Source organism: Oncorhynchus mykiss, chromosome 2 (genome assembly GCF_057628025.1).
Source record: "Oncorhynchus mykiss isolate SJ-2025 chromosome 2, ASM5762802v1, whole genome shotgun sequence".
Taxonomy (NCBI): domain Eukaryota; kingdom Metazoa; phylum Chordata; class Actinopteri; order Salmoniformes; family Salmonidae; genus Oncorhynchus; species Oncorhynchus mykiss.
Window position 1 is genome coordinate 67628969 of NC_143023.1, and position 23841 is coordinate 67652809.

General features: G+C 44.8%; 1 protein-coding gene across 1 annotated transcript in view; it reads right to left on the reverse strand.

Annotated features, from left to right (window-relative positions):
* Positions 1-23841, reverse strand: part of cdh13 (cadherin 13, H-cadherin (heart)) — a 518891-nt gene that overhangs the window by 40219 nt on the left and 454831 nt on the right. Inside the window, exon 11 of the mRNA XM_036954055.2 lies at positions 3938-4080. Coding sequence (XP_036809950.1) covers positions 3938-4080 — 143 coding nt within the window. The remainder of the gene's footprint in view (positions 1-3937; positions 4081-23841) is intronic.

Below are 23841 nucleotides of genomic sequence, written 5' to 3' on the forward strand. Positions count from 1 at the left end.
GGATGAACTGCAGAGATCTACAGCTGAGGTGGGAGACTCTGTCCATAGGACAACAATCAGTCGTATATTGCACAAATCTGGCCTTTATGGAAAAGTGGCAAGAAGAAAGCCATTTCTTAAAGATATCCATAAAAAGTGTCGTTTAAAGTTTGCTACAAGCCACCTGGGAGACACACCAAACATTTTTTTTTATTTTTTTTTATTTCACCTTTATTTAACCAGGTAGGCTAGTTGAGAACAAGTTCTCATTTGCAACTGCGACCTGGCCAAGATAAAGCATAGCAGTATGAGCAGACAACACAGAGTTACACATGGAGTAAACAATTAACAAGTCAATAACACAGTAGAAAAACAAAGGGGGGAGTCTATATACAATGTGTGCAAAAGGCATGAGGTAGGCGAATAATTACAATTTTGCAGATTAACACTGGAGTGATAAATGATCAGATGGTCATGTACAGGTAGAGATATTGGTGTGCAAAAGAGCAGAAAAATAAATAAATAAAAACAGTATGGGGATGAGGTAGGTGAAAATGGGTGGGCTATTTACCAATAGACTATGTACAGCTGCAGCGATCGGTTAGCTGCTCAGATAGCTGATGTTTGAAGTTGGTGAGGGAGATAAAAGTCTCCAACTTCAGCGATTTTTGCAATTCGTTCCAGTCACAGGCAGCAGAGTACTGGAACGAAAGGCGGCCAAATGAGGTGTTGGCTTTAGGGATGATCAGTGAGATACACCTGCTGGAGCGCGTGCTACGGATGGGTGTTGCCATCGTGACCAGTGAGCTGAGATAAGGCGGAGCTTTACCTAGCATGGACTTGTAGATGACCTGTAGCCAGTGGGTCTGGCGACGAATATGTAGCGAGGGCCAGCCGACTAGAGCATACAAGTCGCAGTGGTGGGTGGTATAAGGTGCTTTAGTGACAAAACGGATGGCACTGTGATAGACTGCATCCAGTTTGCTGAGTAGAGTGTTGGAAGCCATTTTGTAGATGACATCGCCGAAGTCGAGGATCGGTAGGATAGTCAGTTTTACTAGGGTAAGCTTGGCGGCGTGAGTGAAGGAGGCTTTGTTGCGGAATAGAAAGCCGACTCTTGATTTGATTTTCGATTGGAGATGTTTGATATGAGTCTGGAAGGAGAGTTTGCAGTCTAGCCAGACACCTAGGTACTTATAGATGTCCACATATTCTAGGTCGGAACCATCCAGGGTGGTGATGCTAGGCGGGGATGCGGGTGCAGGCAGCGATCGGTTGAAAAGCATGCATTTGGTTTTACTAGCGTTTAAGAGCAGTCGGAGGCCACGGAAGGAGTGTTGTATGGCATTGAAGCTTGTTTGGAGGTTAGATAGCACAGTGTCCAATGACGGGCCGAAAGTATATAGAATGGTGTCGTCTGCGTAGAGGTGGATCAGGGAATCGCCCGCAGCAAGAGCAACATCATTGATGTATACAGAGAAAAGAGTTGGCCCGAGAATTGAACCCTGTGGCACCCCCATAGAGACTGCCAGAGGACCGGACAGCATGCCCTCCGATTTGACGCACTGAACTCTGTCTGCAAAGTAATTGGTGAACCAGGCAAGGCAGTCATCCGAAAAACCGAGGCTACTGAGTCTGCCGATAAGAATATGGTGATTGACAGAGTCGAAAGCCTTGGCAAGGTCGATGAAGACGGCTGCACAGTACTGTCTTTTATCAATGGCGGTTATGATATCGTTTAGTACCTTGAGTGTGGCTGAGGTGCACCCGTGACCGGCTCGGAAACCAGATTGCACAGCGGAGAAGGTACAGTGGGATTCGAGATGGTCAGTGACCTGTTTGTTGACTTGGCTTTCGAAGACCTTAGATAGGCAGGGCAGGATGGATATAGGTCTGTAACAGTTTGGGTCCAGGGTGTCTCCCCCTTTGAAGAGGGGGATAACTGCGGCAGCTTTCCAATCCTTGGGGATCTCAGACGATATGAAAGAGAGGTTGAACAGGCTGGTAATAGGGGTTGCGACAATGGTGGCGGATAGTTTCAGAAATAGAGGGTCCAGATTGTCAAGCCCAGCTGATTTGTACGGGTCCAGGTTTTGCAGCTCTTTCAGAACATCTGCTATCTGGATTTGGGTAAAGGAGAACCTGGAGAGGCTTGGGCGAGGAGCAGCGGGGGGGGCGGGGCTGTTGGCCGAGGTTGAAGTAGCCAGGCGGAAGACATGGCCAGCCGTTGAGAAATGCTCATTGAAGTTTTCGATAATCATGGATTTATCGGTGGTGACCGTGTTACCTAGCCTCAGTGCAGTGGGCAGCTGGGAGGAGGTGCTCTTGTTCTCCATTGACTTCACAGTGTCCCAGAACTTTTTGGAGTTGGAGCTACAGGATGCAAACTTCTGCCTGAAGAAGCTGGCCTTAGCTTTCCTGACTGACTGCGTGTATTGGTTCCGGACTTCCCTGAACAGTTGCATATCACGGGGACTATTCGATGCTATTGCAGTCCGCCACAGGATGTTTTTGTGTTGGTCGAGGGCAGTCAGGTCTGGGGTGAACCAAGGGCTGTATCTGTTCTTAGTTCTGCATTTTTTGAACGGAGCATGCTTATCTAAAATGGTGAGGAAGTTACTTTTAAAGAATGACCAGGCATCCTTAACTGACGGGATGAGGTCAATGTCCTTCCAGGATACCCGGGCCAGGTCGATTAGGAAGGCCTGCTCACAGAAGTGTTTTAGGGAGCGTTTGACAGTGATGAGGGGTGGTCGTTTGACTGCGGCTCCGTAGCGGATACAGGCAATGAGGCAGTGATCGCTGAGATCCTGGTTGAAGACAGCGGAGGTGTATTTGGAGGGCCAGTTGGTCAGGATGACGTCTATGAGGGTGCCCTTGTTTACAGAGTTAGGGTTGTACCTGGTGGGTTCCTTGATGATTTGTGTGAGATTGAGGGCATCTAGCTTAGATTGTAGGACTGCCGGGGTGTTAAGCATATCCCAGTTTAGGTCACCTAACAGAACAAACTCTGAAGCTAGATGGGGGGCGATCAATTCACAAATGGTGTCCAGGGCACAGCTGGGAGCTGAGGGAGGTCGGTAGCAGGCGGCAACAGTGAGAGACTTATTTCTGGAGAGAGTAATTTTCAAAATTAGTAGTGGAAGAACATGTGGAAGAAGGTGCTCTGGTCAGATGAAACCAAAATTGAACTTTTTGGCAACAATGCAAAACGTTATGTTTGGCGTAAAAGCAACACAGCTGAACACACCATCCCCACTGTCAAACATGGTGGTGGCAGCATCATGGTTTGGGCCTGCTTTTCTTCAGCAGGGACAGGGAAGATGGTTAAAATTGATGGGAAGATGGATGGAGCCAAATACAGGACCATTCTGGAAGAAAACCTGATGGTCTGCAAAAGACCTGAGACTGGGACGGAGATTTGTCTTCCAACAAGACAATGATCCAAAACATAAAGCAAAATCTACAATGGAATGGTTCAAAAATAAACATATCCAGGTGTTAGAATGGCCAAGTCAAAGTCCAGACCTGAATCCAATCGAGAATCTGTGGAAAGAACTGAAAACTGCTTTTCACAAATGCTCTCCATCCAACCTCACTGAGCTCGAGCTGTTTTGCAAGGAGGAATGGGAAAAAATGTCAGTCTCTCAATGTGCAAAACTGATAGAGACATACCCCAAGAGACTTACAGCTGTAATCGCAGCAAAAGGTGGCGCTACAAAGTATTAACTTAAGGGGGCTGAATAATTTTGCACGCCCAATTTTTCAGTTTTTGATTTGTTAAAAAAGTTTGAAATATCCAATAAATGTCGTTCCACTTCATGATTGTGTCCCACTTGTTGTTGATTCTTCACAAAAAAATACAGTTTTATATCTTTATGTTTGAAGCCTGAAATGTGGCAAAAGGTCGCAAAGTTCAAGGGGGCCGAATACTTTCGCAAGGCACTGTATCACTTACCGTTGTCTGTGGCCATAAAGATGGCGGTGTATTTGTTGTCGTGAACGTAAGGCGACTCGCGGTCCAGATTGGCGGAGGTGTTCACCGTGCCTCTGACTGGGTTCACGCTGAGCCAGTTAGCCGGGTCTCTCAGGACCGCAAACCTGAACAGGGAACAGATGACAGCTGATCAGAATATATTCAGGGTAATACCATGGTATGACACTATACAATATATTCAAGCACTGTAGACATGCAGATCACCTATCCGATAATAAATAGTAAGTGCAATTGAAAAATAATCAATTTTTCTATGAAGAGATACTGAATGGACAATAACTATCAAAGATACAAAGCTTTTGAATCACAGCATGACAAGACTGCATGTACTGTATCTGAAGTGTGTATGAGGTGAGGGTGAGGTTGAGTGGACGGCTGTGTATGTCTGTGTATGTCTGTGGACACTGTAGTTGGACTGTGAGTTTGATGAATGAACTCTGGTACCTTCTCAGAGAAAAATGACCTAGTTTGAGTGGAAAGTGGCTGAAGTATGAGGCCTCCAATACCCTGCTAATGTGATCCTGAGCGCCAGGTGATGGGAGGTGCATTGTGATTGGCTAGGGAATGGAGACATGCCTCTGGGGCTTCTCATCTGTGTTCATGTCACACACCGCTGATTTAGTGGCCAATCCCCATCCCATACACACACCCAGAGGTACTAAACACACACACGCTCTCTTTAGCACCTCTTACCCCTTTAAGTTTACCAGTAAACACTCCACATGCACCTTTGTGCTTTTACACACACACACACACACACAGACACACACACACACGCGCGCGCACGCAAGCACACCCGACAAACACACAAAGTGTTCTCAGTGATAGACAAATTGTCTTTGAAACTGAGCTCTTCTGCTAACAGAGCGAGACAAAGCCTTGGAAATGGCTTTGTAATCAACCTCTACTCACACCTACACCACAAGAGAAATAACACCTCTCCTCTATCTCCCTATTCCTCTCTCCCACCATGCACCTATTAAATTACCACAACAACATACTGCATTTAAAACGCATGCACCTGACATGACCGGATATACAGTACTGTACACCCACACACACATTACCACAGACAGATTGCATGCATATGGAAAGAGATAGCAAGAAACAAAACAGACACATACTTTCACACAAACAGACTGACACACACACACACACACACACACACACACACGGACTGTGCACACAGCTCATTTTATAGTAGAATGAGAAATCAGAACCCAGCTTAAACATTCTCACAGGTCATTAACCCCAATATGTCCCCATTCTCCCATCAGTAAACACATCTAACACACACGCACGCACACACACACACACACACACACACACACACACACACACACACACACACACACACTTCCTGGTTATCAGTCCTCCATCACCACCAGGCATCACACAACAATACATACACACACAGAGAAGCTCATTGCTTGGAAAGAGGCGAAAACAAGATGATTATCCTGCTGCTTTGGGTACACAGATAGTCACTTGATCCAGTAATACATTGTTCAATGGTTTGTATTGACTGCAAGCCTATTTGTTGATAGAATCTATTCGGTTGCAGCTTAAATGATAAAGCATATAAAAGGTTTTCCCCCACCCGTTTTCCGAAACACCGCTGTGTTTTTGAAGGATTGGAGCCTAGAAAGGAAGTCATTCTTCCACCTGATTGTCTGATTTAGACAGATATGTATGATATGTCTCTCTATATCTACATGAGTGTGGCCAGTGTGGCTCTGGTCTGCCCTGCTCTGGTCTGCCCTGCTCTTGTCACGATCGTTGTAAGAAGCGGACCAAAATGCAGCGTGGTATGTGTTCATGATGATGTTTTAATAAAGAAAGCACTGCACACTGAATACAAAACAATAAACGAATAATGACCGTGAAGCTATAATAAGAACTGTGCTGACACAAGCAACTAACATAGACATAGACAATCACCCACAAAATACCCACAGAATATGGCTGCCTAAATATGGTTCCCACTCAGAGACAACAATAGACAGCTGCCTCTAATTGAGAACCAATCTAGGCAACCATAGACATACAATTTACCTAGAAAGGAAACAGCCCCATAAACTTACAAAACCTCTAGACAAGACAAAAAACATATACATCACATGTCACACCCTGACCTAACCAAAATAACAAGGAAAACAAAGAATACTAAGGTCAGGGTGTGACAGTACCCCCCCCCCCCCCCAAAGGTGCGGACTCCTGGCCGCACACCTGAACCTATAGGGGAGGGTCTGGGTGGGCGTCTGTCCATGGTGGCGGCTCTGGCGCTGGAAGTGGACCCCACTCCACCAGTCTTAGTCCGCTTTTGTGGTCTCCTAGGAACGGCGACCCTCGCCGCCAACCTAGGACTGGCAACCCTACTAAAGGGCCCCACTGGACTGAGGGGCAGCTACGGACTGAGGGGCAGCTCCGGACTGGCTGACGACTGGCAGATCCTGGCTGACTGGCGGCTCCGGCGGATCCTGGCGGCTCTGGCGGATCCTGGCTGACTGGCGGCTCTGGCGGATCCTTGCAGACTGGCGGCTCTGGCGGATCCTTGCAGACTGGCGGCTCTGGCGACTCAGAACAGATGGGAGACTCTGGCGGCTCAGGACAGGAGGAAGGCTCTGGCGGCGCTGAACAGACGAGGCGCACTGTAGGCCTGGTGCGTGGTGCCGGCACTGGTGGTACTGGGCCGAGGACACGCACCTCAGGGCGAGTGCGAGGAGGAACAGAGAGTACTGGGCTCTGGACGCGCACAGGAAGCCTGGTGCGAGGGGCTGCCACCGGAGGGCCGGTGCGTGGAGATGGCACCGGATAGACCGGCCCGAGAAGGCGTACTGGAGGTCTCGAGCACCGAGCCTGCCCAACCTTACCTGGTTGAATGCTCCCCATAGCCCGCCCAGTGCGGCAAGGTGGAATAGCCCGCACTGGGCTGTGCAGGCGAACCGGGGACACCATGCGCAAGGCTGGTGCCATGTATGCCGGCCCAAGGAGACGCACTGGAGACCAGATGCGTAGAGCCGGCTTCATGGCACCTGGCCCGATGCTCAACCTAGCCTGGCCGATACGAGGAGCTGGAATGTACCGCACCGGGCTAAGCACGCGTACTGGGGACACCGTGCGCTCCACCGCATAACACGGTGCCTGACCAGTACAACGCCCTCTCTCACTCCGGTAAGCACGGGAAGCTGGCGCAGGACTCCTACCTGCCTTAGCCACACTTCCCATGTCCTCCCCCCCCCCCCCCCCCCAATACATTTTTGGGGCTGCCTCTCGGGCTTCCCACCGCTGACTCCATTCGCCAGTATCCCTCCTCACACTGCTCCAGAGAATCCAAGGCGGGCTCCGGCACTCTACCTGGGTCGGCCGCCCACCTGTCTATCTCCTCCCAAGTAGTGACCTCGTCCAGATCTCGCTCCCAAGTCCTGATTACGCTGCTCCTGCTGCCGCTGCCTGTCACCACGCTGCTTGGTCCTGTAGTGGTGGGTGATTCTGTCTCGATCGTTGTAAGAAGCGGACCAAAATGCAGTGTGGTATGTGTTCATGATGATGTTTTAATAAAGAAAGCACTGAACACGGAATACAAAACAATAAACGAATAATGACCGTGAAGCTATAATAAGAACTGTGCTGACACAAGCAACTAACATAGACATAGACAATCACCCACAAAATACCCACAGAATATGGCTGCCTAAATATGGTTCCCACTCAGAGACAACGATAGACAGTTGCCTCTAATTGAGAACCAATCTAGGCAACCATAGACATGCCTTGCTCCTGGTCTGCCCTGCTCTGCTCTGCTCTGCCCTCCCTGCCTACCCTCATCTGCCCTGTCTGTCCTATTTTTTTGTCCGCTCCAGCTGGGGATGGCCCTGTCTTACTGTCTGTCTTCTCCAGCTGGATGAGACAGGGTTCTGCCACATCAGACAGGACAGAGACAGGGCTCTGCCACATCAGACAGGACAGAGACAGGGCTCTGCCACATCAGACAGGACAGAGACAGGGTTCTGCCACATCAGAGTCTCAGCCACTGATGCTAATCAGATACAGTATGTATCAGAATGATGTTATGAGTGGGGGACCTCCACAAATACAGCATAAAAACACTCCAAACCAATCACTCAACAAAATCGTATGCCATTATTTATTTTTCTTTCCAGGAATTTAAACCTCAGTTCCCATGTAAAGTTGAAGTTGTATGTAAACTTCTGATCAACTGGGAATGTGATGAAAGAAATAAAAGCTGAAATAAATCATTCTCTCTACTATTATTCTGACATTTCACATTCTTGAAATAAGTGGTGATCCTAACTGACCTAAGAAAGGGAATGTTTACTAGGATTAAATATCAGGAATTGTTAAAAACTGAGTTTAAATGTATTTGGCTAAGGTGTACGTAAACTTCAGATTTCTAATGCATAAGCAGCAGAGGGACTCAAACACAAACTTAGTAGTAGTAATGCATAACAGATGCTTTCTCCTTCCACGCCCCTGCTCTAGACATACAGTAAGTGACACCCACACATACTGTAATATTATTGTCCACCTTGGTGATGCACAAAATGTTCCCTCGCTACCTCTCTAGTCTCTATAGTGAGTGCCTAGCATTAAGAGCAGCCCTGTGAGGCCAGGTTATGGTACTGGATCACCCTCGCTCCATGGTAACCACAAATGAGGCAGCACAACGTGTACAAACACAGGGACCATTAACCTTCTCTTAAGGTCATTAGAGAGACATTAAAAATACATTATGCAAATAAAAAAAACATCTTTCTCATACAGGGTACATGTTTATCAGCAACATTGCAAATTGTCACAGCCAATTGTCCAAATAATCACTTACATCTACATCTAGAATTTCCCTTTTATCCTTCTCTCTCTCCTCCTCCTCTGCCTCTCTCTCTCTCGCTCACTACAAACACACATACACGCTCACACACAAATGAGAAAAGATTGGAGCCAGAAATTGCCTGTACTTTCTGCTTGCACTGTAAAATACCCAATAGCAAGTTGATTTGCTCACATTATTTCTGCTTGAGCGGCAGAATTCCTCTTCGGTGCTGTAAGGCAAATCCAGGCCTGACCCTACTCTACCGAGAACTGAGTCTGACGGTTAGAGCCTCCCTGGGGACACCTTATAGGACTCAGATCTTTCAGGACCCAGGACAGCCCAGTCAAGGGAGCTTCTCCTACATCACAGGAAGATGCAGTCTATTCTAGGATAACGACGGTGACACCCTGAGAGAGGACGTTAAGACGACGCAGCAGCACTCTTTATGAGAAATCTGCTCACCCACACAGTTCACATAGCTATCTCTGCATGAGGTTGAGACCCCTTTAGGATCAACTATTACACTACCATTGCATCAGATGCATATGGTTATGCATACAGTATGCCTGTGTGTGTGTGTGTGTGTGTGTGTGTGTGTGCGTGTGTGTGTGTGTGTGTGTGTGTGTGTGTGTGTGTGTGTGTGTGTGTGTGTGTGTGTGTGTGTGTGTGTGTGTGTGTCTGTGTGTGTGTGTGTGTGTGTGTGTGTGTGTGTGTGCGTGTGCGTGACAGACAGAGAGAGAGAGAGGAAAAGAGAGAGAGAGAGATCTGATTGGTACCATTGTTACTGACAGTAAGTATTTCTGAGAAAGCTTGTACTAAGTAAATCCTCATTCAAATACACTTATCGTAAGTGCATTGGATAAGACCATTTGCTAAATTAAAGACTAAGTGCACTGTAGAGAAAATGTTATATTTTTATTTTCAAAACTGGTTGAATCACTGTTTTTTAACTGTAGGCAACTTACCACACGTGAGATAAATTACACAGTAAACTATAATTAATTAGAATGATTTATAATTTAGTCCAGGCCATTTTTGACTTCAAAGTGAAAAATCTCAATTTCAATTTAGATTTTTTCTCTTTCTTGTTCCTGTTTCGTTGTAAATCACACAAATACATGTGTAAACACCAAACGTTTTTAGAAGAAATATTGAATCATGCAGCAAGGGTGCCTATATATTTGACCACACCTGTAAATACAGTACAGAATGTGTGTATGGAAGTTAGTAAGTGTATATGGATGTGTGTATTCTGTAAGTTAGTAAGTGTATAGCTACAGTATGGATGTGTGTATGCTGTAAGTTAGTAAGTGTATAGCTACAGTATGGATGTGTGTTTGCTGTAAGTTAGTAAGTGTTTAGCTACAGTATGGATGTGTGTTTGCTGTAAGTTAGTAAGTGTATAGCTACAGTATGGATGTGTGTATGTAAGTTAGTAAGTGTATAGCTACAGTATGGATGGATGTGTATCTAACATCTGTTCCAGTGCAGCATGGGGTCCTATGTTCGTTAGTGTTTCCTGTGACAGGAGTGATGTTGTAAATGTCCCCAGCAGCTGGAGGGAAACGCTGACTCCTACTGTACATCACATCCCATCTGACAGACCCCACTACTCTCTGCTCTGCGCGCCTCCTAATCCGGCCCCCGTGCTAGATGGGTAGAGCTAGGAGACAGTAATCAGTGCAACACCAAACCCCTGGCCTGCTCAGGGAGCCATGCACAGGTCCACATCTACAAGCCACAGATCTGCTAGGTCTCCAGTAAAAAATGCTGAAATAGGCACTAACTCATTTATCTTTGTCCCCCTTGCGCTTTTTTACGCTGTGTCAACCAAGTAGATTTCCAGAGGTGTGTTGCATATTGATGCCCCCCTCTGTGCCTCTCCGTCTCAGGCTGGGGCGCTGGAGCCTGGGGGCTGTTTGCTGCTGGTACAGGTGGAAGAAGTGGGGAAGGGATAATGCTACAGGCTTCCTCACTGATGTGTCGTATGGGGTGAGATGCTAATACATAAATCAGCCATTTTAAATAACATGGGAGGACTGCGATGATCAAGATTGCCAATCCAATGTTCATCAAAATTGTTGAAAGGTCTGCTCTGCTCTGCTCTGTCTACCTACCTGCTCTGTCTACCCTCCCTGCTCTGTCCATCCTGCCTGCTCTGTCTACCCTACCTGCTCTGTCTAGGCCTACTGTACCTGCATTCACTGCGCTGTCTAGACTGCTGTCTCTGTCTACCCTACTTTCTCTGTCTACCCTACCTCCTCTGTCTACCCTACCTGCTCTGTCTACCCTACCTGCTCTGCCCATCCTACCTGCTCTGTCTACCCTACCTGCTCTGTCTACTCTACCTGCTCTGTCTACTCTACCTGCTCTGTCTAGGCCTTCTGTACCTGCATTCACTGCGCTGTCTAGACTGCTGTCTCTATCTACCCTACTTTCTCTGTCTACCCTACTGTACCTGCACTCACTGCGCTGTCTAGACTGCCTCATTAATTACTGTTGTTGTCATGTTCTCTTGCATAATTAAACAAGTGTGTCAATAGCAGGATACCCTCAGATTAAAAATCAACACGCTAGGCTCTAGTTTGCACCTATCTATGCATACTTTAAATGTTTTCAGATATTAGACATAATGATATTCAAACACCTCACAGTTCTAGTGTTTGAGGCGGAAAATGTCAAAAGGCCTCATACCTACAGTGTAAGAAAAAGTTGTCAGTTATAAACCGAGTGTTCTTTTTCAGAAGTTGCTTTCATTTCAAGACATCTAATATGGAAACATTCAATTGTAACTTTTTTCAATTCCACAAAAAATGTACACCCATTAAAATAAAGTGATCTTTCTTCTCGTCTTATGATGTAAGTGTTGAGGCGATGCCTTAAATCCAGACGAAGCTATAGCATTATAGATGCAACAGAAAGACAATGTATTCCATTGAGCCCATTTCAGCTATTATCGGGTGTGTTTGACTGGTCATTACAAACGTGTACGTAGTCGTAACATTAACGGGAAAAAACGTCCGGCACAAGCAGGAGTATGAAAGTGTCGCAGGAGTAAAATGAAAGCAATCAATCCAGCGAGATTTAAGTGACAAGTGGATTTTGCGTCCCTCAAACACAGGAAATAGATGCCAGAAAAAGACAGATCCTCAGGTGGGTGGGGCATGCACGTTGCTAACTGGATTCAACACAGGCAAACACAGGTAAACACACACACACACACACACACACACACACACACACACACACACACACACACACACACACACACACACACACACACACACACACACACACACACACACGCTCACACAACCTGTCTGGCAGTGATTCAAAGTGCCAATGTACCTCACCTTGACTATCCTGAGTGCACTGTGACTTAGACAAGTGCATACTTCTGAGGTTTGATGTTTTGGCAGCACACTTCAAAGCCACTAATCATGCTCCCTCTCTCCACTTCCAGACAGCAGTGATCAGTGACTTACTGGCTGAAAGAATCAGAGGGCAAGAAGCCAATGATAATACTCCCCTCTATCAGTGAGCTACTGTATGTGAAAAAGACATTTGAGGGCAGCCATTAGTACATTTGAAATTCCCCAGAAGTTCAGGACCTGTTTTTGGGCCTCGGCAGTCTGTAGACTTCATCAGAATTCAGAACTCGCTGAGCAGGAATGAGGGAGGAAGAGATAACAGTGCAGAGGACTGTGGATGAAGGAATAATTACAGAGTGCCGGGCAGCACTCTCTTCATTCTTTCTTTGCCTTCTTCCTCCACTACCTTGTTCACGCTCTCTTCATTTCATTCTGACTGTCTGCTACTCTGCTGACAATGAGTCTAATAACCTCGGATGTCTAAGCAGGACTGTGAAAAAACATGCCTACTTGTTAGTTGATAAAAGGGTGAAAAGAGAGAGATGTCAGTTGGCGTTGATCTAGTCTGCCCCTGAGAGAACAGCAGCTATAATCAGAAAACTTTGTCATCAAGACATCCACTCAGGGCCTGATAGGAAAATTACAGCCACATGTGCCCCCATGCTGCCCAGCCTAACACGGCTCTGCTCTGGCCCACAGGAGAAATTGCCTTTGTCACACCAGGTCATATTTCTATTCCATATCAGCACAATAGCAGGGCTGTAGTAAGGAAGTAAATGTGACGGGCCGAGTGGGCAAAATAAACACAATGTGACTGGCCATCAATCAGCTGTCAGACACACTGCGTAATATGAGTGTGTACATGTAAGTCAGAATATGTTTAATGATAAGAAGTAGAAGCTCCGTATTGAGAAGTCAGACTAAAAACAGAGCTTAATCGCTCTTGATTAGATGGCTCTGGAAGGTCATGGAACTTTACACATGCTAATAAGCCCCAACACCTTGTCTATTGTCCTCATATTACGCCCCAGTTCAACTCAGCAAGCAATCTACCCCAAACATAAATTTAGTAGGCCTATAACCTAGTTCATAGTCTAGAGTCTAGATTCATACAATCGTCAATTGAAGATCCAATCTCAAACTTACATTTAAAATAGCAACACACTTAAAACAATAAAACAAAAAAACAAGCACAGCAATAAAATACATAAAATGCTATCAGAAAATGTAAAACACAAAAGGCGTCACTGATTAAATGTTAAGCTAAAAAGGCTGGTTGACAAATGGAATTTTAACATCCCAAGCAGTTTCACAGGACAATGCACATTTCCATATAAAAATGGATAATAAAGAATATAGAAGATATGATACACTTTATAAAATAAACACAATGATGAGTAATCAAATATTTCTTACCGCTACAATTTAAGAAATAAACAGTAGCTTTGCTCTCAAATTCCCAATGCTAGGCCCCTTGATTTCTCATAGTTTTCCCTCCAAGTAGCCTAATGCCAGTTACTGTCTCTGTAGTCCTGTCAAACTGCACTTTATACCGGCATATGCACAGAGCTTCATAATTCTTTGAACTGGAATACACTGTGCCTCTGGTATAGATTCCAATGCTGTGCCCCAAACCTCAACAGGGTCCTTGAAATGATGTTGAAAGTTTCCAAAAGTTTCCAAAACTGTCAAAATATTGTCTGTGAGTATAACAGAACTGATATTGCAGGCGAAACCCTGAGGAAAATCAAACCAGGAAGTGGCTTCTATTTTGAAAACTCCATGTTCCATAGCCTGCCTGTGCTCCATTTAAAGGGATATCAACCATATTCCTTTTCCTATCGCTTCCTCAAGGTGTCAACAATCTTTAGACATAGTTTTAGGCTTTTATTTTGAAAAATGAGCGAGAAAGATAACATCGCATCATTGTATGGCCGGGTGCCAGCAGCGTTTTGCTTGGCGCAACAGAGTTTGGGCAGCCATTGCCTCTCCCTCTCCTACTGAAAAAGACAGTTGCGGTTGATATATTATCGATTATATATTTTAAAAACAACCTGAGGATTGATTATAAAAAACATTTGACATGTTTCTGTGGACATTACGGATACTATTTGGAATGTCTGCGTTGTCGTGACCGCTCTTTCCTGTGGATTTCTGAACATAACGCGCCAAACAAACTGAGGTGTTTTGGATAGAAAATTAATCTTTATGGAACAAAAGGAACATTTAATGTGTAACTGGGAGTCTTGTGAGTGAAAACATGCGAAGATCATCAAAGGTAAACAATTCATTTGATTGCTTTTCTGATTTTTGTGACCAAGCTACTTGATGCTAGGTGTTCATAATGTTTTGTCGAGCGATCAAACTTAAATTTACACAAACGCTTGGATTGCTTTCGCTGTAAAGCATATTTTCAAAATCTGACACGACAGGTGGATTAACAAAAGGCTAAGCTGTGTTTTGCTATATTGTAATATTATTTGAATGCGGCGCTATGCAATTCAGCGGTTGTTGATGACAATTCTCCCACTAAAGGGATGGGTAGCGTCAAGAAGTTAACTCTGCATCTGTCTGTCAGTGGTGAACCACTTTGCAAGTACACATGAACGATAACTTCTACTTTGATCAGTGCTTACAAGCTCTCCAAACATGTTTCCAAACAACCCACAGGGCAGACATCCCAATTATTCGCAAGAGGAAGCGACGCAGAGGACGAAGAGCCGGATGCCTCGTCCGGACCCGTAGAAGACAACTAGGAAAGCTGCCGTTACCGTCAATATTACTCGCCAACGTGCAATCATTGGACAATAAACTAGACGAGATAAGATCACGAATATCCTACCAACGGGACATAAAAAAACTGTAATATCCTGAATGACGACATGGATATTCAGCTAGCGGTATACACGCTGCACTGGCAGGATAGAACAGCACACTTTGGTAAGACGAGGGGGGGGGGGGGGGTGGTCTGTGCATATTTGTAAACAACAGCTGGTGCACGAAATCTAAGGAAGTCTCAAGATTTTGCTCGCCTGAAGTTGAGTATATTGTGATAAACTGCAGGCCACACTACTTGCCTAGAGAGTTCTCAGCTATACTTTTTGTGGCTGTTTATTTACCACCACAGACAGATGCTGGCACTAAGAGCGCACTCAGTCAACTGTATAAGGAAATAAGCAAACAGGAAACCACTCACCCAGAGGCGGCGCTCCTAGTGGATAGAGACTTTAATGCAGGGAAACTTAAATCAGTTCTACAAAATCTCTATCAACATGTTAAATGTGCAACCAGAGGGAAAAAATTCTAGATCACCTGTACTCCACACACAGAGACGTGTACAAAGCTCTCCCTCGCACTCCATTTGGTAAATCTGACCACAACTCTATCCTCCTGATTCCTGCTTACAAGCAAGAATTAAAGCAGGAAGCACCAGTGACTCGGTCTATAAAAAAAATGGTCAGATGAAGCAGATGCTAAACTACAGGACTGCTTTGCTATCACAGACTGGAACATGTTCCGGGATTCTTCCGATGACATTGAGGAATACACCACATCAGTCACTGGCTTTATCAATAAGTGAATTGAGGACGTCGTCCCCACAGTGACTGTACGTACATACCCCAACCAGAAGCCATGGATTACAGGCAACATTCGCACTGAGCTAAAAGGTAGAGCTGCCGCTTTCAAGGTGCGGGACTCTAACCCGGAAGCTTACAAGAAATCTATGCCCTGCGACGAACCATCAAACAGGCAAAGCGTCAATACAGGGCTAAGATTGAATCATACTACACCGGCTACGACTCTCATTGGATGTGGCAGGGCTTGCAAACTATTACAGACTACAAAGGGAAGCACAGCCGCGAGCTGCCCAGTGACACGAGCCTACCAGACGAGCTAAATCACTTCTATGCTTGCTTCGAGGCAAGCAACACTGAGGCATGCATGAGAGCATCAGCTGTTCCGGACGACTATGTGATCACGTTCTCCGTAGCCGACGTAAGACCTTTAAACAGGTCAACATACACAAGGCTGCGGGACCAGGACGTGTGCTCCGGGCATGTGCTGACCAACTGGCAGGTGTCTTCAATGACATTTTCAATATGTCCCTGATTGAGTCTGTAATACCAACATGCTTCATGCTTCTGCAACTAGATCCTGGATTTCCTGACAGGCCGCCCCCAGGTGGTGAGGGTAGGTAGCAACACATCTGCCACGCTGATCCTCAACACTGGAGCTCCCCAGGGGTGTGTGCTCAGTCCCCTCCTGTACTCCCTGTTCACCCACGACTGCGCGGCCAGGCACGACTCCAACACCATCATTAAGTTTGGTAGGCCTGATCACCGACAACGACGAGACACCCTATAGGGAGGAGGTCAGAGACCTGGCCGGGTGGTGCCAGAATAACAACTTATCCCTCAATGTAACCAAGACTAAGGAGATGATTGTGGACTACAGGAAAAGGATCACCGAGCACTTCCTCATTCTCATCGACGGGGCTGTAGTGGAGCAGGTTGAGAGCTTCAAATTCCTTGGTGTCCAGATCAACAACAAACTAGATAGGTCCAAACATACCAAGACAGTCGTGAAGAGGGCACGACAAAGCCTATTCCCCCTCAGGAAACTAAAAAGATTTGGCATGGGTCCTCGGATCCTCAAAAGGTTCTACAGCTGCAACATCGAGAGCATCCTGACCGGTTGCATCACTGCCTGGTACGGCAATTGCTCGGCCTCCGACCGCAAGGCACTTCAGAGGGTAGTGCGTACGGCCCAGTACATCACTGAGGCAAAGCTGCCTGTCATCCAGGACCTCTACACCAGGCGGTGTCAGAGAAAGGCCTTAAAAATTGTCAAAGACCCCAGCCACCCCAGTCATAGACTGTTCTCTCTACTACTGCATGGGAAGCGGTACCGGAGTGCCAAGTCTAGGACAAAAAGGCTTCTCAACAGTTTTTACCCCCAAGCCATAAGACTCAACCAATGGTTACCCAGGCCATTGTGTGCCTCCTCAATCCCTCTTTTTACGCTGCTGCTACTCTCTGTTTATCTTATATGCTTAGTCACTTTAACAATACATTCATGTACATACTACCTAAATTGGCCAGACCAACCAGTGCTCCCGCACATTGGCTAACCGGGCTATCTGCATTGTGTCCCACCACCCGCCAACCCCTATTTTTACGCTCTCTGTTCATCATATATGTACAGTCACTTTAACGATACCTACATGTACATACTACCTGAATAAACCTGACTAATAGGTGTCTGTATATAGCCTTCTACTCTTTTTTTCAAATGTCTTTCTACTGTGGTTTTATTTCTTTACTTACCTACACACACACACACACACACACACACACACACACACACACACACACACACACACACACACACACACACACACACACACACACACACACACACACACACCTTTTTTTTGGCACCATTGGTTAGAGCCTGTAAGTAAGCATTTCACTGTAAGGTTTACACCTGTTGTATTCGGCGCACGTGACAAATAAACTTTGATTTGATATCATGCTTTTCTGTCAGCTGTACAATGGTGAGATCCTTGTTCGGCTACATTCATGTGAAGACACTATACAGATCATTTCTACCTTCACTTGCTATGACAAACAGCTGTTTAGGGTGCAGGTGAATAATGTCTGAGCTCACTGCAAATTCAACACCGGTACTTGGTAGCATCAGGACCTACATGCATGTCATCTTTCTCATGACCGCCTGCTAACAAGTTTTTAATTTCATCAAAGTTGGCCAGACTAACCACTTAAACTCCTGGGAAGTTAAAACTTTTCTCATTAACTGAACTGAGATGCTGTAATTGTTGGTCTTCTGTTTACCTATGAAACCATTTTGCTCGTTCAAACGGAAAGCACCAGAAACCATATACTGGACCATAGTCCAAAACACATTTCTTCAAGTGACTATGGAGGTGCATATTTGGTGCGCAATACCGTTTTCCATAAAACCTTGCAAAGCTCTCACTGAACTGTTGCATGTGGCGATTAGCCTCTCCAACTTGCTCCATTGTAATACATCTTGTACATAAGGTGATCCAGGCTTTGACAAAATGGGTCCAGCAATCATAATGGACATCCTCCTCAAGTCCCTTAAGAGTGAATAAGGAGTAAACGCATACTCCAAATTCTCCATTGTTGTGCACTGAAATGAGAAAACCCTGATGAGATTTTAGAGGGTAGTTGGCCTGCAGGTGCATTCAGTGCATCAACTTTAAGCTGAATGATTCTTAGTATTCCATCATCCAGCAAACCAATATTCTTCCAGACGGTAAAAACGTGTTTTTCTGTCCTTTGTAAAAGATTATGCATAGGATCCACTACAGCCATGTCTATGGGCATGAAATATGGCAATTTAAATAGCTCAGAGAATCTGGCCCAAGTTTTAGTCTCTTTAGATTTCCTCTGCCTTGATCTTCACCTGTGTCCACATGCTCCCAAAAGGGAGCTTTTTTGTGAAATTTTGTGAACTTTATTCTTGCGTTGCAGTACAAGATTGTCCGTCCAGTGCATGATAGGGTAATCTTTTCTAATAAACGTTTCTATTAGAATGACATTGAAAATAAAAAGGGGTCTGAAAGGCCCGGCAATAAAGTAGCCAACTTTATAAATTGTTATGATATATTATTGATGCACACTAGTAGGGGGACAAGCTAATGAACGCTTTTACAGAGGAAACACACATAACTCCATATAAAATATATACACGTACCATGTTCACCCTGCCAAAATCATTTTTGCTGCAATGGCAATTCCAATTCTTGCTGTTCAACTGTCCATTGATGAGTTAATTTATCATAGAACTTAGCATTAACGTAGAACTTAGCATTATCATAGAACTTAGCATTATCATAGAACTTAGCATTATCATAGAACTTAGCATTATGTTCATAGTATGCTATCTTTCCCAAAGGTCTGTGGCAGTGGCCACACTCTTTCATGTGATATCAAAAGTATTGGGTTTGATACCACCTGCCTTGCGCTTTGACATGATAGCGACAACAACAAAAAACTAGAGTATTTAAGTGGTAGTACATTTGACTAAATGACTCACTCAAAATGTACCAAGTATAATATATTATAAATATTACAAAAATGTACCAAAATGTGACCAGAGGACAATATTCAGAAAGTATTTCAAAACCCACACAAAGTAGGCTATTTGACTGACAACAATTCTTACTTCTGTAACAATGTAAAAATGCAAACAACTATTCAGAGACTATTTCAAAATGGAGATAACCTCTCTCAATAAGATTTGTACAGATCAGGCCTGACACAAAATGTATAAATATTAGCATACTTTGACAACAATTCACTGAATGCAACAAGTATTAAATAGAGATAAAATAGAGAGAAGTTCTTGGTTGATTTGTTGGTATGTCTGAAAAGGTTTAATAGAACTCTATGGGTTTTCTTTGATAGATAGAGCTTAATCCACGATATGGCAGATGTTGAAAAGACATAACACATAACAAATTTTAACAGGTTATGGTCAACAATATCAAAGGCTGAAATCTAACAGTACAGCTCCCACAATCTTCTTCTTATCAATATCTTTCAACCAATCATCAGTAATTTGTATCATGTTGAGCGCCCTTCTCTAATTTGTTTACAGAGAAATAGCATTGTATTTGGTCAAACACATTTTTTTCCAACAGTTTGCTAAGAGCTGGTAGCAAGCTGATAGGTCTGATAGGTCTGCTGTTAGAACCAGCAAAGGCCGCTTTACCACCCTGGGGTAGCAGAATGACTTTGGCTTCCCTCCAGGCCTGAGGACAAAGACCTCTAGGCTCAGATTGAAGATATGACAGATAGGAGTGGCTATAGAGTCATCTACCATCCTCAGTAGCTTTCCATCCATGTTGTCAATGCCAGGAGGGTTGCCATTTTTGATCGATAACAATAATTTTCAAACCTCTCCCACACTAACTTTACAAAATTCAAACTTGCAATGCTTTTCTTTCATTATTAGTTTTTTTTAAATGTATGAATATGATGGCTCACTGTTAGTTGTTGGCATTTCCTGCCTAAGTTTGCCCACTTTGCCAATGAAGTAATCATTAAAATAATTGGCAACATCAAATGGTTTTTGTGATGAATAAGCCATCTGATTCGATGAAAGATGGAGTTGAATTTGCCTTTCTGCCCATAATTTCATTTAAAATACTCCAAAGTTGTTGTTTTTTACATAATTCTTTATATCACTGATCTTGGCTTCATATTACAGTTTCTTCTTCTTTTTGTTGAGTTTACTCACATCATTTCTCAATTCATAGTAAGTCAGCCAGTCAAATGTGCAGAAATAATTATTAGCCATTCCTTTAACCCCATCTCATTCAACCATACAGTTGTTCAATTCCTCATCAATCCATGGAGCCTTAACAGTTCTAACAGTCAGTTTCTTAATTAACAGGTGCATGTTTATCAATATTTGGAAGAAGCAATTTCATAAATTCATCAAGTGCAGCGTCTGGATGCTCCTTATTAATCACATCACACCAACAAATATTTTTGACATCATCCACATAAGAGTCACAGCAAAATCTTTTGTATGATCTCTTATGCACTATTTTAGGCCCAGCTTTTGGAACTTTGGCTTTCCTGGATATACAGTACCTTGCAAAAGTATTCATCCCCTTGGCATTTGACCTATTTTGTTGCATTACAACCTGTAATTTAAATAGATTTTTATTTGGATTTCATGTAATGGACATACACAAAATAGTCCAAATTGGTGAAGTGAAATGTAACTTGTTTCAAAAAAATAACAAATAAATAACTGTCCGCCTCGCTTTGCATTCCTAGAAAACTATGCAGTATTTCATTTTTTTATGTGTTATTTCTTACATTGTTACCCCAGGTAATCTTAGGTTTTATTACATACAGTCGGGAGGAACTATTGGATATAAGAGCAACGTCAACTCGTTGCAACGTCAACCAACATAACAACCAGGAATACAACTTTCCCGAAGCGGATCCTCTGTTTTGCCCACCACCCAGGACAATGGATCAGATCCCAGCCGGCGACCCAAAACAACGACGCCGTAGAAGGGGCAGAGGGAACGGTCTTCTGGTCAGGCTCCGTAGATGGGCACATCGCGCACCGCTCCCAAGCATACTACTCGCCAATGTCCGGTCTCTTGACAACAAGGTAGACGGGTAGCCTTCCAGAGAGACATCAGAGACTGTAACGTTCTTTGTTTCACGGAAACATGGCTCACTCGAGACATGCTATCGGTGTCGGTACAGCCAGCTGGTTTCTTCATGCATCGTGCCGACAGAAACAAGCATCTTTCAGGGGTGTATGCCTTATGATTAACGAGACGTGGTGTGATCATAACAACATACAGGAACTCAAGTCCTTCCGTTCACCTGACTTATAATTCCTCACAATCAAATGCCGACCGCATTATCTACAGAGAGAATTCTCTTCGATTATAATCACAGCCGCATATTCTCCCCCCCCACCCCCCCCCAAGCAGACACATCGATGGACCTGAAGGAACTTCATTTGACTCTATGTAAACTGGAAACCACATATCCTTAGGCTGCATTCATTGTAGCTGGGGATTTTAACAAGGCTAATCTGAAAACAAGGATCCCTAAATTCTATCAGCACATCGATTGTGCAGCCAGGGCTGGCAAAACCCTAGATCATTGTTATTCTAACTTCCGCAACGCATATAAGGCCCTCCCCTGCCCTCCTTTCGGGAAAAGCTGACCACGACTCCATTTTGTTGCTCCCAGCCTATAGACAGAAACTAAAATAGGAAGCTCCCGGGCTCAGGTCTGTTCAACGCTGGTCCGACCAATTGGATTCCACGCTTCAAGATTGCTTCAATCACATGGACTGGGAAATGTTCCGCATTGTGGCGAACAACAACATTGACGAATACGCTGATTCGGTGAGCGGGTTTATTAGCAAGTGCATCAGCGATGTTGTACCCACAGTGTCTATTAAAACATTCCCAAACCAGAAACTGTGGATTGGTGGCAGCATTCGCGCAAAACTGAAAGCGTGAACCACTGCTTTTAATCAGGGCAAGGTGACCAGAAACATGACCGAATACAAACAGTGTAGCTATTCCCTCCGCAAGCCAATCAAACAAGCTAAGCGTCAGTATAGAGATAGAGTAGAGTCGCAATTTAACGGCTCAGACACGAGAGGTATGTGGCAAGATCTACAGTCAATCACCGACTATAAAAGGAAAACCAGCCCCGTCACGGACCAGGATGTCTTGCTCCCAGACAGACTAAACAACTTCTTTGCTCGCTTTGAGGACAATACAGTGCCACTGACACGGCCCTCTACCAAAACCTGCGGGCTCTCTTTCACTGCAGCCGACTTGAGCAAAACATTTAAACGTGTCAACCCTCGCAAGGCTGCAGGTCCTGACGGCATCCCCAGCCGTGTCCTCAGAGCATGCGCAGACCAGCTAGCTGGTGTGTTTACGGACATATTCAATCAAACCTTATCCCAGTCTGCTGTCCCCACATGCTTCAAGAGGGCCACCATTGTTTCTGTTCCCAAGAATCGTCCCGTTGTATCGTCTTAGATTCCCACAGATTGGAAAGCTGCCGCGGTCAAGGGGGTGACACTCTAGACCCAAACTGCTACAGACCTATATCTATCCTACCCTGTCTTTCTAAGGTCTTCAAAAGCCAAGTTAACAAACAGATTACTGACCATTTCGAATCCCACCATACCTTCTAAGATATGCAATCTGGTTTCAGAGCTGGTCATGGGTGCACCTCAGCCATGCTCAAGGTTCTAAACGGCATCATAACCGCCATCGATAAGAGACATTACTGTCTAGCCGTGTTCATCGACTTGGCCAAGGTTTTCGACTCTGTCAATCACAACATTCTTATTGGCAGACTCGACAGCCTTGGTTTCTCAAATGATTGCCTCGCCTGGTTTACCAACTACTTCTCTGATAGAGTTCAGTGTGTCAAATCGGAGGGCCTGTTGTCCGGACCTCTGACAGTCTCTATGGGTGTGCCACAGGGTTCAATTCTCGGGCCGACTTCCTTTTCTGTTTACATCAATGATGTTGCTCTTGCTGCTGGTGATTCTCTGATCCACCTCTACGCAGACGATACCATTCTGTATACTTCTGGCTCCTCCTTGGACACTGTGTTAACCAACCTCCAAACTAGCTTCAATGCCTTACAACTCTCCTTCCAAGGCCTCCAACTGCTCTTAAACGTAAGTAAAACTAAATGCATGCTTTTCAATCGATCGCTGCCCGCACCTGCTCGCCCGTCCAGCATCACTACTCTGGACGGCTCTGACTTAGAATACGTGGACAACTACAAATACCTGGGTGTCTGGTTAGACTGTTAACTCTCCTTCCAGACTCACATTAAGCATCTCCAATCCAAAATTAAATCTAGTATCGGCTTCCTATATCGCAACAAAGCATCCTTCACTCATGCTGCCAAATATACCCTTGTAAAACTGACCATCCTACCGATCCTCGACTTCGGTGATGTCATCTATAAAATAGCCTCCAACACTCTACTCAACAAACTGGATGCAGTCTATCACAGTGCCATCCGTTTTGTCACCAAAGCCCCATACACTACCCACCATTGCGACCTGTACGCTCTCGTTGGTTGGCC